The 17,689-nt window shown below is 43.4% G+C and overlaps 1 protein-coding gene across 17 annotated transcripts in view; it reads left to right on the top strand.

Annotated features, from left to right (window-relative positions):
* PUM2 (pumilio RNA binding family member 2) overlaps positions 1–6,452 on the top strand; it is a 60,035-nt gene extending 53,583 nt beyond the window's left edge. For all 17 annotated transcript variants that reach the window (XM_082215438.1, XM_082215437.1, XM_082215442.1 and 14 more), the window contains 4 exons: positions 375–500; positions 886–1,007; positions 1,609–1,801; positions 3,651–6,452. In XM_082215438.1, coding sequence (XP_082071564.1) covers positions 375–500; positions 886–1,007; positions 1,609–1,801; positions 3,651–3,782 — 573 coding nt within the window. In that variant the 3' untranslated portion in view covers positions 3,783–6,452. The remainder of the gene's footprint in view (positions 1–374; positions 501–885; positions 1,008–1,608; positions 1,802–3,650) is intronic.
* The last annotated feature ends 11,237 nt before the right edge of the window (positions 6,453–17,689 follow it).

Genomic DNA, 17,689 nt, shown 5'->3' on the forward strand with positions numbered 1-17,689 from the left:
TTTTTCAGCTGCCCTACCCCACTGTAGTGGTCTTCAGAATACAGACCCCTTCACATATTAACTCTGTAATAGGTCGTGAAGAAAAAGTTCCTGCTTGTGCAACAGGGGATCAGAATTTTCCTATAGGTGCGGTGTAATTTCTTGCCAAAGGGAAAATGCACAAATATCTGTGTTCAGTGTTACACAATATATTAAAAAGTAAAAGTCACTTTTCCCCCCTCCTTCCAAAAACCATGTTTACATCGAATGTTTTTCAATAATGTGGTGTAATTAAAGATGGCAATTTCTCCTTTTGGACACCTGAGGCCTCTTCATCTGGAATAGAGCAAATTTAATGCAGTATGTGTTAATAATTATAATCCTGTCGTTTTAAGGTGTTTGTGCTTTCAACTCATCCTTATGGCTGCAGAGTAATTCAACGCATTCTGGAGCACTGCACCGCTGAACAGACACTTCCCATTTTAGAAGAACTGCATCAGCACACAGAACAGCTTGTGCAGGTTGGTGCACACTAAAATATTCTGGGGAGCACAAAATATATTGTGTAGCCGTCTTTTTATTAGCAAATATTAATCAGAGCTTGGGTATATTGGAAGTAAATTATTTTCATTTATTAGATTTTTGGTGTAGTATCTGTTGGGCATAATCAGTTTCCCTATAGAACTTTAGAGCTTGGGTATATTGGAAGTAAATTCTTTTCATTTATTAGATTTTTGGTGTAGTATCTGTTGGGCATAATCAGTTTCCCTATAGAACTTTAAATGCTACAGTTGCAAAACATGGGTGTGTAACAGTGGTCTCCTCTTCAACTTAGGTTTTTTGGGCGCTTTAGAAAATGCTAAACTAATGTATATGCTTGAGACAACTTAAGTGTGTTACTTTCAGGATCAATATGGGAACTATGTTATTCAACATGTGCTGGAACATGGACGTCCTGAAGACAAGAGTAAAATTGTGTCTGAAATCAGAGGGAAGGTTCTAACTCTGAGTCAGCATAAATTTGCCAGGTATAGTTAACAGTGAATTACTAATTGCTGTTTAATATTGAGCAGTGAGTGACTGCTTTATTATTCCTTTCTGTGCCTTTATATCTGCCTTTCTTTCATCTTGGAACCTAAGGCAGTCACCCCTTTAAGGCACCGACCAAACCCAGACCTGAAATATAATAGGGTCAGTTTAGCCATTGCTACTCCTAAGTGCTCCACGGGATAACTCAGAAGACTCGGGCCACGTGATAGGAACCCAAGCTGGGATTCCTCCCTTTGCAAGCATCGCCTTTCCTAAATGTGGGCAACACTGCCATGGGGGAGCAGTTGTATTTCTCTCTGATGGATATGAGCATGCAATGTTACCTCTTCTGACACAAGGAGGAGTCATTTCAGCAGAATCTGCACCTCAGAGGTTAATGTACGTGAGAGGCCACAGGGATAGATTAGCACGATACAGTAATGTTGTGTTGTCTCATAGTTTAAGTGCCATGTATTTCATTTCAGTGTGTTGCATTTAATCTGCTTAGTAATGTATTTAGCTGGATCTAATTTGTCTCTTTATCTAGTCTTTATTCCATTCAATAATCTTTCCTGTATTCTGTTCCGTAATCTTTTTCAGCAATGTGGTAGAAAAATGTGTCACTCACGCATCTCGTGCGGAAAGAGCTTTACTTATTGATGAGGTGTGTTGCCAGAATGACGGTCCTCACAGTGCCTTATACACCATGATGAAGGACCAATATGCAAACTACGTTGTTCAGAAGATGATTGACATGGCTGAACCTGCTCAGCGAAAGATTATAATGCACAAGGTAATTGTGCCTATCTGCTCCAGACTTTGAAAGAACTCTTAATTTAAAAATCATTTCCCAGCTTTTGCAAACTTTGGAGGACTCTTGCATGCTTTTGTGTCTGGCAGTTTCTCTCTCTCCCCCACAACCCAATAACTCCATGTTTTAATTCCTCATTTTGTAAGTAGCATAATTGAAAATAGGATGAAAGTTAATGATACTAATTTCAAATAGGTTCTTTAAAATTTGTGTTGTTCATATGAAAAAGGTAAAGGTTAAGGACCCTGGATGGTTAAATCCAGTCAAACATAACTATGGGTGCGGCACTCATCTCACTTCAGGCTGAGACAGTCAGCATTTGTTCGCAGACAGCTTTCCAGGTCATGTGGCCAGCAAGACTAAACCACTTCTGGTGCAACGGGACACCGTGACGGAAGCCAGAGGGCACAGAAATGCTGTTTACCTTCCTGCTGCAGCAGTACCTATTTATCTATTTGCATTGGTATGATCTTGAACTGCTAGGCTGGCAGGAGCTGGGACAGGGCAACGGGAGCTCACCCCGTCGTGCGGTTTCGAACCACCACCCTTCTGATCAGCAAGCCCAAGAGGCTCAGGTTCATATAAATAGGGATGGAAATGATAATTTACTCAACCTGGATAGCTCTGTTGGTTGGAACGTGGTGCTGATAATGCCAAGATCGCAGGTTTGATCCCCGTATGGGGCAGCTGCATATTCCTTCGTTGCAGGGACTAGAAGATCCTTAGGAGTTCTTCCATCTCTTATGATTCAACCATAACCATGCTTTTTTACTTGACTGTAGATACACACCTGGCTGCTAATAATGTTGAACTATAGTTAAAAATAAACGATAGCTAAATGTGAACAAGCAGCATGCTTGTGTGTAATGCCTGCTTCACTCTTTCCATGCTTCATTTATTACACAGGGGTACGCATACCCCTAAACATTTTGTGAATCTAAGTTTGGCCTCATTGAGGGGTATTATTTCAATATGAGTAGGAAAATGAGAGTGCCCCTAAACATTTTTAAAAGAAAATAACACTGGTTATATGTAATGCGGTACATGATTCTCCCATTTTAGCCTTACATTGAGTTCTGTTAGGCTGAGAGTGAGTGGCTAACCCAAACCATTGAGCTTCAGTCCTGAGTGGGGATTTGAAACCTGGTCTCCAAGGTGCTGCTCTCGCACTGCCCAGAAACATTCCACAACGTGGCTTGTTGTGATGCCTGAACCTGGGTTCATTCCTCCTCTCCAAACAAACCGTGTTCAGAAGCCAAATTTTGTTCTTGGCTTACCTCTTGTTTGTTCGGAGAAGCAAACCACTAGCTTGGATGTGAACATCATTGTCTGTGAACTCTTGTGAAGGGAAGGCTTAAAGGAAGACATATCTGCCCCAGTAAAAGAGTTCCTTGCTAGGAAGCAGTGGATCAAAATGTAGTACAAGTTTTAATACCTTGGTTCTCAAACTTAATCCATTCTGGGAGTCCATTCGACAACCAAGGCATGGCTTCCGATTGTCTGCAGGAGCTTCCTGCAGCAGACGTTCGGCTTCCGAAAAACGTTCACAAACCAGAACACTTATTTCCGGGTTTGCGGCATTCAGGACCCGATTTGTTTGACAAATAAGCTGTTAGGGAGCCAAGGTACCACTGTAATTTTTCTTACGCCTGGTCCTCACTTGGGATCATCTTAAATATTATTTGACTCTGAAGATTTTGTCATTGATCTCGGAGTTCATAAACATTAACGTAAAACTAACAAAGATGTCTCGAATATTCTGCTTCAGTTTATCATCTGCTCTCCTCGCGATAGGAATGTTTTGACTAAAACCTGGATTTTCTTATTGCAGATTCGCCCCCATATTACCACCCTGCGCAAATACACCTACGGCAAACATATCCTTGCCAAGCTGGAAAAGTATTACCTGAAGAACAGTGCTGACCTGGGCCCAGTTGGAGGGCCACCTAATGGAATGCTTTAAGGACACATTCAGAAAATCTTGAAGATGAATTTTATTGTGAATTATCAAAACATACAACTTAACTCAAAACGTTGTGATTTTTTTTATATAAAAAACCCTATTTATTGACTCTTCATGCATTTGTAAAAAATTTTATTCATGTGTATATTTTTGGGGAATGAATTGCAACATATTGCCATTTCTTATCAGAGACCTATCAGATTGTGTGGCTCACAAAGCACAGAATGCCTGTAAATGATGTAACTATCCGAATAGCTCTCACATTTTGTAAATTTTTACCTTGTAAAGTCATTGAATAAAATAGTTTTTAAAGGGAAAAAAAAGTACAGTATTCTTTTAATATACTGGCTCACAATCTGGTAGGTCTCCCCAACATCACAGCACATGTTTATATAGTTGTATATAGAAATTAGTTTAATTTCTCCCCCCACCCCTTTGTGCGGAATCCTTTTTTTATAACAGATGAAAATAGATGATTGCATAATTATTATTTAACATATTACAGAAAGTTAAGTTCTGTATTTTGGTGGTTCACAATTTTATAATCCAAATAATCAGGGCACTGAAGAATACCAGTAAGGAATGATAAAATGTGAACATTGAGGAATAGTTTCTACCTTTTTACTTTGGAAACAATTGTTTTTTCTTTTAATGTAATGTGCCCTTTTCTCTAGCAGTGTATAAAAGCCATGTATATACTTAAATATTTAATTGATGTGCAAGATATGGGAATAAAAATCAAGGTGGTACTTTGGTCCAGCAACGTACTGTCTGGGAAAAGAGTAAACCTGCATTAAAATAATAGGCAGTCAATGGGCATAAGGTGTGTGCTTTGCTTTGCATATACAGGATTTGAAAGTGTTGATGGGCTTTGTGTTCTCACAGGTAGCTGCAAACGGTAGGCAGTTAATGGTGGAGGAAAGGCCTACTGAGACTTTGATAGCTCAACATCTAAAGCATGATTAAATATTCAAATAACTTTTTGCTTCCTTATAAATATAAGCATTATATAAGTATAGTTAATAGATGTAAGTTTACCGTTTGTAAGCAGATTTCTTGTTTTCAATGTTTTACAAGCCTTGCTAATTGAGTAGTGACGCTTACTTTGGTTGTACAGATGTACATTTGTAAACCTCCATGCTGTAAATGTAATTTGTTTTACCCCTTTTGGGAAGAAAATTTGCATTTTAGTGTATATTCATACCCCTGTCCCTTTTTTGCCCTGACATAGTGTTGTATAATGTAAATTTATTTCAGCAAATCAAGACTGATTTTTTAAAAGATTCTATCTTTATATGGTTTCAGAACTACGAACCAGCTTTCTTTTATCTATTATGAGGAAATGTTTTTGTTTAACATAGTTGTTCTGTTAATATGGATATTTGGGGAACTTAATCAGTTTAAACATTAATGAGAATAAAGGCAAATTAATGGACTGAAATACTGACCACACAAACCAGTGCTTCTTCCATCTTAAATGTGGCACGATTTGTTTTTGTACAGAAGAGTACTGTATTTTTGGACAGCTTACTTCATCCTAAAGCAAATATGTATGATACTGTCAATTTTTCTCTGAACAAGACACTGTAACAGTAAGATAAAAGCTGTACATTTACAAGCGGCCTTATGTACATTTCCCAGTTTCCTTTTTAAGGCAGAATTGTGACCATATGTGTATAATTAAAATCCTTTTTAATCCTTTGCCTATGAAAATATTTTGGAAAGAAGCTTACTTTGTATATTCAGTTTCGGAAAGATAAAGTGCTTTGTATTTTGTTCAAGTCAGTATTTTGTGTAAACACTTCATTTTGATGTCATAACATAGGTGCTTTGTCTCAAAGCTGCTGGAAGTAGTGATTTGACTTTAGATTGCATTGAAACCTTTTGTGGAGAGGCCTAGAGAGAAGATAGGAGAGCAACATGTCATCTCATTTACAAAATGCTCATTTTTATTAAAAATACAATCACAGCATACAGACATTTGCTTACAACAAAATTTAGTATGTTGATAATTTAACACAACTGCTCAACAGTTACTTACACCTTAAAATAACTCAAGTATCTCTCACAATTTGAATTTATATAGTAGTTTCCTCCTTTCCCTATATTTAACTTTTGAATTTAAGTTTAATGACAGTTATAGAACATTTTCCCAGTAGATACAGGAAACTACTAATCTTTCCAGGGAGTTTGCCGTTGGATATGGTGGTTCATGTGAGGGGAGGTGCGTAATACCTCTAGTCTGTCAAGTTAAAATTTCTTCCATTTGTCTTAAACAGTCTTCAAACAATAATTCAGTATTCTTTGGTACATTTCAAGTCTGTTCTGTAACCTGTTGGCTGGCCTAAGTGGAATAGTTATACTCTAATAATATTTTGTCTTCTGTTAATCTGACCAATACTTTCTCTATAATCGGTTGTATATTTCTGCAGAAGTAGTGTAGGAAACCAAGCATACTTTCCCACATAATAAGCTTTCTTGGTTTGAGGATGTTCTTCCCACTACAGTCTCTTCCCAATGTAGATTTGGTTATGGAACATTTTTTCCTAGTCTGTTTAGGTCTGTTCTGCCTCTAGGCTGCTCTTAGTTCATATTGAATAATGTAATGTTCACTTGTAATATGCTGTAAAGAAAACAACAAAATGAAAATGTGTGAATAACTTTATGCAATATGCTTGGTCTTATGTTTTGATTCTTATCAAAAAGCCTTGGGTTACACACTCGACTAAAATTGCTACTTTCATTTCTGGGTTTAGCAGGTCTCCAAAGGAAGTTTCTATCAGTATTTTCTTCCTGGATTTAATCAGTTAAAATTGTGGAATTTTTAATCACCTCTACAGTTTTCCATTTGCTAGAAGAGCCACTTAACAGTGTTTTAACTGTCTGACTTTGGACCCTAATAACTTGGTGAAAATGAGCAAATCTTTGTAGAAATTACAGTAAAAGTGGGCCTTTGTGTGTCCATTAGAGGCTTCATCTATATTTGAGGGGGCTGGGGCCCCCCCAAAGTTGATGGGCATTGCCATTCCAATGGGGGGGGGGTGCCGTGTCATGTGATTGATTATGTGGGGCAGGGCTTATCTGGCTCCCTCCAATATTTTCTTCAAGTTGGCACCCCTGAGAGGAAGAGTGCGGAAGGTGATTTTTGTCAATTTCCCCTTTCTCCTATAATGCTCAGTATGACCACCTTTGAAATTCCAGAGCAGTTTTTCAGCAGAGGAGCAAGGTAGTATGTGCCAAAAAATACTGTCTTCCCCGGCCTGCTTTTCAGTGAGAGCATTCCATGCATGCAGTCCTGCTCACAGGAACTTCTGGGTCTTCTCCTCCACTAAGCTTTTGGCCCTTTAGACATTGTTAGAATCCCATCAGCCTCACCCAGTGTGGCTAATGGTTAGAGTTGCTGGGATTTTAGTCCCATCCACCAGAGGGGCACCACGTCATGTAAGGCTGCTCTAGATACATACCGAAGAACCTGTGACCCATATTCCAACTACTTGGCTGGCTCTAACGCGAGTTGGAGGTCAACCACATCTCAAGGTCTACAGGTTCCCCTTCCCTGAAGTGTCTGTCAGCATTTTCACCATTAAATCCACACCACAGCATTTCCATAGACTCCGATGTTTCAGGTGTTTTATCTTGGTAGCGTCAAACGGTAACACTAGCAGTGGAGCCCTAGTTGCAAGCCAGAGCAGAGAGACATCCATAGGTCGCTACCCTATCGTGTAAGACTTGGCAGAAATGGTCAGATACGTTACAGTAATATATAAGAACGGGACAACTAACCTGTGGACCTCAAAATGTTGAACTGCAGTTGCTGTTGGGCTCAACTAGGATAGCTATTAGCCAAATGTACAGAAGTGGTACTTCAGCGAGTTGTAGATCTTCAGCCAGACTGTTAAACATACATCAACTTGATGACCCCCCCCCCCCAGTGGAGTTTTCCCGTTTGAGAAACATTGGCCCGATTTGGCGTCAAGCTGCTATTAAAACAAAGTTCACCAGATGGCTGCAGTTTGAGAAATGGGCTCCCTGTGGAACTAGTCCTTTGGATCCAGACCTAGGTGGTCATACTGTATCCTTGGCTGGTTGGTTGGTTGGTTGGCTGACTTATTTATTTAGATGACACTTTCATTCTGGCTCTTCAGCAAAGCGTAGTGGAGCTCGGAGTTTTAGCAGACACAAGATAAGCAGGTCCATCTTCTGATTTCCTAACTGTGACCTTATAGTAGTTGCTTTAACTCAGTAATGGGAAAACCACCAACACACTTCCTTATGACCATATACAGTGTGCTGGCAAGTTTCTTGCTTGCATTTTGCTGCAAGGCTTTCCACCCTTTTCTGGACTGCAATGTTGAGTCACAGGTTACACCTCCAAGGCCACACCTGTTTTGTTTTCTTTTAAGGTCTCTGCATATATTCAGAGCGCTCTTGTTTCTTTCCATTACCGCTCCTGCAAAGGAACAGGGAGACCTAATGAATGAGGTTTTTCATAGCCAAATGTCCTATGGCTATCCCATGGGCCATCCCTCTTCCCGGAGACTTTGCTAGTGATTTTATGCTGGCTCTGTGGTTTCTATTAAGACTGTGGACTCTTCATGCATAGTCATAGTGTGGTGTAGTGGTTAAGAGCGGTGGACTTGTAATCTGGTGAACTGGGTTCGCGTCCCCGCTCCTCCACATGCAGCTGCTGGGTGACCTTGGGCTAGTCACACTTCTTTGAAGTCTCTCAGCCCCGCTCACCTCACAGAGTGTTTGTTGTGGGGGAGGAAGGGAAAGAAGATTGTTAGCCACTTTGAGACTCCTTTGGGTAGTGATAAAGCGGGATATCAAATCCAAACTCTTCTTCATAATTCAGTGATGATTTTTGCTGTTCAGATTCCAGCAGAGTGGCTACGTTGCTTAAGATTTGTGGCAGCTGGACACTGGAATGTGTTGTAGTGCCTGCTGTAATTTTTTAAAATTCAAAGGTACATCCTGAGAACTGAACGCAAGGGGAACTGGCAAATGCGTCATAATAGCTAAACATTAATCTGTTAACTAGGAACTTGGGCATCTGCCTTTATGTTGGATTCATCTAGCTCAGGACTAACTGGCAACAGCTTGCTAGTGTTACATGAGAGAGGTCTTCCTCAGCCCTGCTTAATGGTACCCGGGGGAACTGATTACTGATTAGGTATGTGTTGCATCTTAATTCTCCAGTGAATCCAAAAATTTGCTCGGCTAGAGGGACAGACAGTTAAACAATGCTCATACCAATCACAGGCTGCGACTGAAAAACCAACTAGAGACATGGCAAAGGGTATGGTTGCCCCCCCAATAGGGCTTTCTCTCTCTCCCCTTCTCCTTTTCCTTGAATTGCAAATCCTCCCATTCAGTTTTGAAGTACCCCTCTATTTCAGAAGCATCCCATGTGGCCAGTGGAAAGGCTGAAAGTCCCAAAGTCAAAGCTTCATCAGCACATAGTAGTGGCACAACTAGTGCTCACAGTCACTGGAGCACAAGAATATGGGGTCAGACCAATGGTCTAGTTCAGTATTGTCTACACTGATTGGCAACAGCTCTCCAGGACTTTAGGCTGGCACCCCAGCCTTACCTGGGGATGGCAGCAGGTGCTCTAAATCTGATCTGTACCGGAAGATTTATTTTGTAGGGAGAGGAGCTCTAACCAGATAACTTTGGAGGTGGGAGTGGAGTGATACAGATGCAGAATAATAATAATAATAATAATAATAATAATAATAATAATAATAATAATAATTTATTATTTATACCCCGCCCATCTGGCTGGGCCTCCCCAGCCACTCTGGGCGGCTTCCATAAAAACCAAAAATACAATAAAATATCACACGTTAAAAACTTCCCTGAACAGGGCTGCCTTAAGATGTCTCCTGAATGTCAGGTAGTTGTTTATCGCCTTGACATCTGCTGGAAGGGTGTTCCACAGGGCGGGTGCCACTACCGAGAAGGCCCTCTGCCTGGTTCCCTGTAGCTTTGCTTCTCGCAATGAGGGAACCGCCAGAAGGCCCTCGGCGCTGGACCTCAGCGTCCAGGCAGAATGATGGGGGTGGAGACGCTCCTTCAGGTATACTGGACCGAGGCCGTTTAGGGCTTTAAAGGTCAGCACCAACACTTTGAATTGTGCTCGGAAACGTACTGGGAGCCAATGCAGGTCTTTCAAGACCGGTGTTATATGGTCTCGGCGGCCGCTCCCAGTCACCAGTCTAGCTGCCGCATTCTGGATTAGTTGTAGTTTCCGAGAATACCAGACCCATCAGTTAGAAACATGGATTAAATGAAACAAACGCTTAAAGATGCAATCCAAAGCATGTCATCTGTGGGAAAAGACCAACTGAAGTCAGTGGGACTGATTTCTGAATGTGGGTAGGATTAAGTGGCAAATGCCCCTGCTTGATTGCTTTGCTTAAATTGTGAGTTTTGCGCTGTGGCTGCTCATTCCTTCATTCAGCTGCCTGATACCCCGTGGCAATTTGCTGATGTTTCATCAGTGCTGGAGCTATTGTGGCAGGTGCTTTCTGAGGATCCTATATATACGGTACTTTTAAATGTGTTTGTAGGAAGGGGTGAAGGGTGTTACTGTTTTGTTGTTTTTATTATGTATCTTGTATTATGCTGTGAACTGTCCTGAGATCTTCAGATGAAGAGCAGTATACAATTTTTGTTGTTGTTGTTGTTATTTCCCTTCATATTTTGGAATAGGATTCCTATCGGATGACATACCTCCAGCTGAGTGGAGGAGCAGAAGATACAACAAAGGGAACAAAATTGGGCAGAGGAGGAGGGAGATGAATTTACAGTAGAGGGAGGAGATGATGATGATGATATTTATACCCCATCCATCTGGCTGGGCTTCCCCAGCCACTCTGGGCAGCTTTCAACAAAATATTAAAATACAGTAATGCATCAAACATTAAAATCTCCCCTACACAGGGCTGCCTTCAGATGTCTTCTAAAAGTCTGGTAGTTGTTGTTCTCTTTGACATCTGGTGGGAGGGTGTTCCACAGGGTGGGTGCCACTACCGAGAAGGCCCTCTAACTTGGCTGTTTCCTGTAACTTGGCTTCTTGCAGTGAGGGAACCGCCAGAAGGCCCTCGGTGCTGGATCTCAGTGTCTGGGCAGATTGATGGGGGTAGAGACACTCCTTCAGATATACTGGACCGAGGCCGTTTAAGGCTTTAAAGGTCAGCACCAATACTTTGAATTGTGCTTGGAAACGTACTGGAGGTGAGTTTCTAGCCTGAGTTAAGCACAACAGAGGTGTGTTGCTCTCTCAAAATTGGCTGCCTTATGAAGCAGTGTATATTTGCTTCCAGTGTGAACTTTGTGGGTATATTTGTACATAGAGCAAAGCCTGCAATTACACTAGAAGTCTCCAGTCCATCCAAATGACACTAGACACAGTACAACTGACTCCAGAACATCTTCTGCTCAGAAGTGGGGAATGCTAAGAACAGCTACCTCTCATGCCAGAATGTGACATGGTCCAGTCATTACTGCTGCCAAAGCACTTTCTTGAATATCTTCTTTAAAGATGCAGAATCCTCTCTTGGATAAACGTATTTAATAGCTCTGGGCTTTCCTGCATTTGCAGTTTCAAAAGAGGCCATGCAATGCTTTGCTAAAATGCTTGTGTGTGTTTGTGTGTGTGTGAAGTCAGAGAATCCCTGTCCCAAACTAAGGATAGCTTTTGCTGGTAAGAAGCTGCTGACTCACCACAGGAAGCCTGGATTATGAAAGCAGCCATCAATTAAAGGCTCAGCTGGAGGGCTGAATATCTCCCTGTGGATACCTGTGAAGACTTGTGAAGTTGTGCTGATTCATCAATCAGTATGACTCACAGCCGGATACATGCACACTCTCTCTTGCAACATACTGTGTTTGATGTATCAGGTGACAGGGAAGTTCTGTCTCAGGTGAGTATTTCCTACATGCAAATCATTACTTGCTGTCGTCTTCACCATAATTCATGCACAAATTAAGTCAGTACGCCTGAAGACTGCTGAGTTGGGTTATCTCTCTTGCCCTCGCCCATTGCCCCCATCCCTGCCCAAAAGACAGAATAGCTTGAATAATATCCGCGGAGCACTTTGAGAGTGGCAGAAACAAAAGCAAGAATAATGCGGGGGAGACCCATAAGCTACGGGACAAGGATAACTGTGACTTTAAAGATGAAATGGGAACCCTTTACAAAATATTTGAAGACGCAACAAAGTGAATTGGCCTCCTTTGCAGGTTTTGAATAAACATTCACAAACTTTTTATTGACAATAATCAGTTAAATAATTTAAGGATTTATACAGCTTTGTAACATGCAGAGAACAGCATTCACAGAGAAACCAAAGACTGGAACTGAGGGAAGACGGGGTGGGGTGGGGGTGGGGTGGGAGGTTTGTGTGGGAGGGAGGAAAAATGGGAGGGAAATTAAGGATGATATGTTTTTGGATAATATCTTTTGTTTAAATCTTCAATAAAAATTATTCTAACAAATAACAATAATAATAATAATTGGGGGGGGGGGAGAGAAGGGGCTGGGACAGAAAGACCAAAGTAGAATGGATGTATAGGAGTTTTTGTTCTACCCACTGAATTTTTGAAAAAGGAATTACTTATTTCAGAATAATAATATTCTCCTAGGCACAATTTCTCGGAAGCAGAGCCTATTGGTGTTTTTGTTTTTGTTTTTAAGTGGTTTTAACTTTTAAGCGTTGCATCATTGTTTTAATTTCAAGTTTACAATCCAGTTATAATTTCCACAGGGGTGCATCAATGGGGCTTGGCGGGGGTACTTGCCATGCCCTCTCCCCTTGCTTAAGGGGGCACTTCATAAATTCATAAATGTGTTATGAAACCCCACATGTGGCCAGCATTTTGTCTCATTGACATAACCTGCTATTAACAACACGCCTGCTATAATGAATGACAAAGTGTTCCACGTACTTATTTATGTATCCAGCACCATCTGTGTACATCTGTGCTTTATTCCCAGCAATCTTATGATGACACTTTAAGATAGATTGGCAATTACAGTGGTGCCCCGCAAGACGAATGCCTCGCAAGACGGAAAACTCGCTAGACGAAAGAGTTTTCCGTTTTGGAGGTGCTTCGTAAAACAAATCTCCTATGGGCTTGCTTCGCAAGACGACAATGTCTTGCGAGTTCCTGCTGGTTTTTTCCCCCCTCCCCCTTTTTCTAAGCCGCTAAGCCGCTTATCAGCTAATGCGATCAGCAGATAAGCCTCTAAAAGCCGCTAATAGCTCTAAGCCACTTATCAGCTGATCTGATCAGCAGATAAGCTGCTAAAAGCCTCTAAAAGCCGCTAATAGCGCTAATCCGCTAATCCTTCAATGGGCTTGCTTCGCAAGACGAAAAAAAACGCTAGACGAAGAGAATCACAGAACGGATTCTTTTCGTCTTGCGAGGCACCACTGTATATTGCAGATAGGAGAGGGCTTGCCGAGTCTTTGGCTGAATCCCCCTCCCCAATCCTGCTATTGAGGGGGTAGGTTGTTGGTTTTTTTTAATAATAAAAAGTTAAATTCTCTTAACAATGTGGCTTTGATTTGTGCTGGGAAGTGGGGAAGGGTGGGGAGTGCAAGTCATATTTGCCGACTTACTCCTTTGTGGTTCAGAAAATCACCACAAGCGAAATAACAGTTACAAAATAATAGTAGCAAAGTATACACATCTCTTAAAATGTGCTTAATAAAACCATGTGCCCAGGGATATTCAGCTGTACATGCTTAAGCCCCGCGAGCCCCCCACCCCCAACCCTGTTACAATTAAAACTACAAAAAAATGCAAGAAGATAGACCTTTTCGTCAGGAAACCTGATAAAGTTGTAAAAAAAAAAAGCAACATTGTCATGGAAGATTAAAGAGCAAACACTATTTTAAAATGTGCTGCAGCAGCAGAAGGCCTGCAGTTGTGTGATTGCTGGTATTTCCCTTCCAATATTACTGCTCTCGGAGCATGAATGTTTGTGGCAGGTCTTTTTTCTGTGTGAGATGGCTGTCCCTGGTGGAACAGAAACTCCTGTACCTTCACCACTGAGTTTGTGGACTGTGTAACACAGCAGCAGCCTTTTATTCCCTTTTCCTCTTATTTGTATTAAACTCTTTTTTGATATTGTACATTTAGATTGCTACCTGGGAGTTGGCACGCCTATCCAGTAGGAAGTTACCATATTTTTCGCTCCATAAGACACACTTTTCCCCTCCTAAAAAGTAAGGCGAAATGTGTATGCATCACCAGTGTTGTGTAGTGGTTAAGAGCTGTGGACTCGTAATCTGGGGAACCGGGTTTGCTTCCCCGCTCCTCCACATGCAGCTGCTGGGTGATCATGGGCTAGTCACACTTCTCTGAAGTCTCTCAGCCCCACTCACCTCACAGAGTGTTTGTTGTGGGGGAGGAAGGGAAAGGAGAATGTTAGCTGCTTTGAGACTCCTTCGGGTAGTGATAAAGCGGGATATCAAACCCAAACTCTTCTTCTATAACCCACCCTGACAGATAAGCAATCAAAACACTGCTGCTATTACCACTAACAACTACTACTGATTTTCATTATATCAGTCTCACTCATTTGTGTATGTGTGTGTGTGCACGCACAAATACACAAATACACACACACACATACACACACACAAAAATGGGATTCACCAAACCAGCCCTCTCAGCAGAAGTCCTGCACATGCACTTTCACTTGTGCAATGGGGTTTCCCCCCTCTCCACATCACTTGTGGCCCCTGAAATTGGCTTGTGGCTGAGGCAGGAAAACCCCAGAAATAGAAAGCGAAATAAGAAGTCTTGCACAGTCAAAGGATCATTAGGTTCCAGATCTTGATAGATCTTCTTTGGGAGAATTAAGCTACATCCATTTCTTCATCTCCATCAGGCTCCCCCAAGGGAAGAAAGGAACAGTAGCTGTATCTTTCTCAGAGCACTTTCTGAATACCCCCCCCCTTTTCTCCAAATGACAGTAAGAGTTTAAGTCTATAACAGGTGGTGTAATATACAAAGAAAGGAAAATATTTCCTCACAGAAGATAAACGTTCCTACTTCCCCCCGCTCCACCTAGACTTTATGCAGGGTAGATGTCAACATAAGCAAGTCCTGCAAACAGCATCCAAGGTAAACCCACACACACAGAACACAAGACAACAAACCTGTCATACGGATCATTTCCACAGGCAGACCTACAAGCCTCCACCTACGTGTTCAGTTCCCCAGCGCAGAGAGGATTTGGGCATGGAAGCAGACACATACATGCCCCGTGGCAAGAGGCAGAGCACTAAGCAACAGGGAAGAAACCAGAGCAAAAACCTGTTTGATGCAGATGCCCCGTTGGGAGGATTGTCTTAAGGAAACAGCCTTCCTCGACTGGGTGCCTTCCATCAGTTTTGGATTACAACAGCCAGCCAGCACTGATGGGAGCTGCAGTGCAAAACCGCTTGAGGGCACCAGTTTGGGGAAGCCTGTAATAAAACAAGAGGTGACATTAGAATTGACCATAAATAGGAAGCTTCCTTAGTCTATCGAGGCTCTGCCTGGCAGCAGTGGCTCTCCAAGATCTTGGGAGAAGTCTTAACAAAGAGTAGAAGACCAGAAGGATTATTTGTGTTGTTCTCTTTATGTTTTTGGCCATAATCCGGTAAATCAATATTTGCACATGCACAGCTGACAAGTCAGGGGAGGCTGATAGATTGGGTGCTTTTTTGCTTTTCGTTTTAGGACGTTGCTGGGAATTGAACATGGGGCGTTTGGCAGGACTTGCTGGCAGAGAACGCACCGATCCACTGCCAAATGAAAAAAGTCATGCAGGAGTGCTGCCACTGGGTGGCACAAGATGAGTCTATATAGGAGCGACAGGATGGGTAAATGAAGGGAGACAGATAAGATAGTTGAAAGAGGTATCAAGGAGGGCACTTGCACACATGCTACAAGCTCAAGTTCAGAACGAACACACACGAACACAAAAAAAGCACAGCACGATTGACATCTCTGATCTCAGGTTTCCTATATGGATCTCACCACATGGATACATGAACAAGAACTTCAATTCTGCAGATGCCTCAATAGACACAAGAGCCAAGGAACCCGTCCAAAGAGCCATCATCGGAGGTAAAAGTGGAACCTCATACTCAGTGCCAGTCTATTTTGTGCCCTAAGCAAGGCTTGAAAACCCTCTCCTTCAAAAATAAATAAATGCTGACTTCAATTTTCAAAAACAGATGCCTTGTAGGGAAAAAAGAAAAAAGAAAAGCACAAAGCAGCAGGTAAATTGTATGGGTACCAAAAGGAATTGCTGTGGAAATAAGAAATATGGGGTGGGTGGGATTGCCATATTTTGTCCTCGCTCAAGGTACCACATTACCAAAGTCCACCCCTGTATGTTGAAAGTGAAAATAGACAGGGACCAGTTGGTAACTTAGCTAAGGAAGGTCCTCAGTCATGCTCCTCCTCCTGGACCACCCAGTATCCTTGCATGCCTCTGGTTGTGGGCTGTCTTGACATACTAGCTATTTATTTCTTCACATATTAAAATTTTTTAAGTTGTGTGTGTGTGAAATGACAAGTTCCTGGGGCTGCCGTGCAGTGGCCAAAAGCCTTCCTGGCTTAAACCTTGCCTCTCTTCCAACTCTATGATTCTTCCAAAATCTTACTCAAGGGCCTGTGTTATCTAATCCAGTGTTTCCCAACCTTTTTTGGGCAAAGGCACACTTGTTTCATGAAAAAAATCTCAAGGCACACCACCATTACAGCCCCGTGACGTCAGCGGGCAGCGTCACGCCGGGAGGGACATGAATTGCTAGCAAATTACATAATCACCTCCTTGAGGGCTGGCTCATCTTCTCCGAAGGCAGATCCCCATTAATTAACAGCACAGACTCACACCATAGCCAAGACGGGAGGGGGGGGAACCTCAGTCATGCACAGTCATGCACATGTGGGGGCTAAATGAGGATGAAGACCGGGCAGAGAGCAGGGTTCAAATCACCCCACCTGGCCAGGACAATCCCTGGGTGCTCCCTTGGGCCACTCGCCTGACCCACCTCGCAGGGCTGTTGTTGCGAGGATAACACGGGGAGAACCACGCGCGCCCCCGGGAGCTCCTTGGAGGAGAAAGTGGGCGATGAATGCAATGCACGAAATATATGAGAGGCGACCAGGTTTTGCAGGTGAGGGGCCCCCGCCAGCCTCCGCTTCCAACACCCGGCGCAACGACGCCGAAGTTTCCCCCCGGGCTCGGCTCGGGAAGCAGTGCTGCTCCCCCCGGCTCCCCTTCGCCTTCCCGGCTCTCTCTGCCGCCCACTGGGGACCCCCCTCACCTGCCAAGTCCGGAGCGCCGGTGGAAGTTGCATGCATGCATGCAGGGCGCCGCGTTGCCATTGCATTGCACTGCCCTCCATGCGACGCCTGCATGCATGCATTGCCTTGCACGCCCGCCAAGGGGTCTCCCCGCGGTCCGATGCAGCATTGCAAAAATAAAAAACCCCCGACACAGCCCTACCTGGGGGGCAGCCTCCGCCTCCGCCGCTCCGCCTCCGCGGGGATCCCCGGGCTCCATCCTGCTGCCCGATCTCCGCGGGGGTGCAGGCAGGCTGCGCGGGGTCTGCGCGGAAGAGCCCCTGCCCGCCCGGCCGCCGCCGCCGCGCTCATTCCATGGCCGGGAGAAAAGCGCTTCAAACAAAACGCCCGGCCCGCCAGGCCACGCTGGGAAACGTAGTTTGCGCACCCCGCGCGGGCGCGGAGCCCAAGGGCAAGGGGACTACGGATCCCGGCAGCCCCCGCACCGGGGACGGAGGGGGAGAGGCCGGGTGCAGGGATGGAGGGACGGGTGGGCGAGCGAGTGAGTGAGTGGCAGCCGCCAAGCCTTGGCCGAGAGCCAGGAA

This window comes from Podarcis vaucheri, assembly GCF_965113315.1.
Source record: "Podarcis vaucheri genome assembly, chromosome: 3".
NCBI classification, from domain to species: domain Eukaryota; kingdom Metazoa; phylum Chordata; class Lepidosauria; order Squamata; family Lacertidae; genus Podarcis; species Podarcis vaucheri.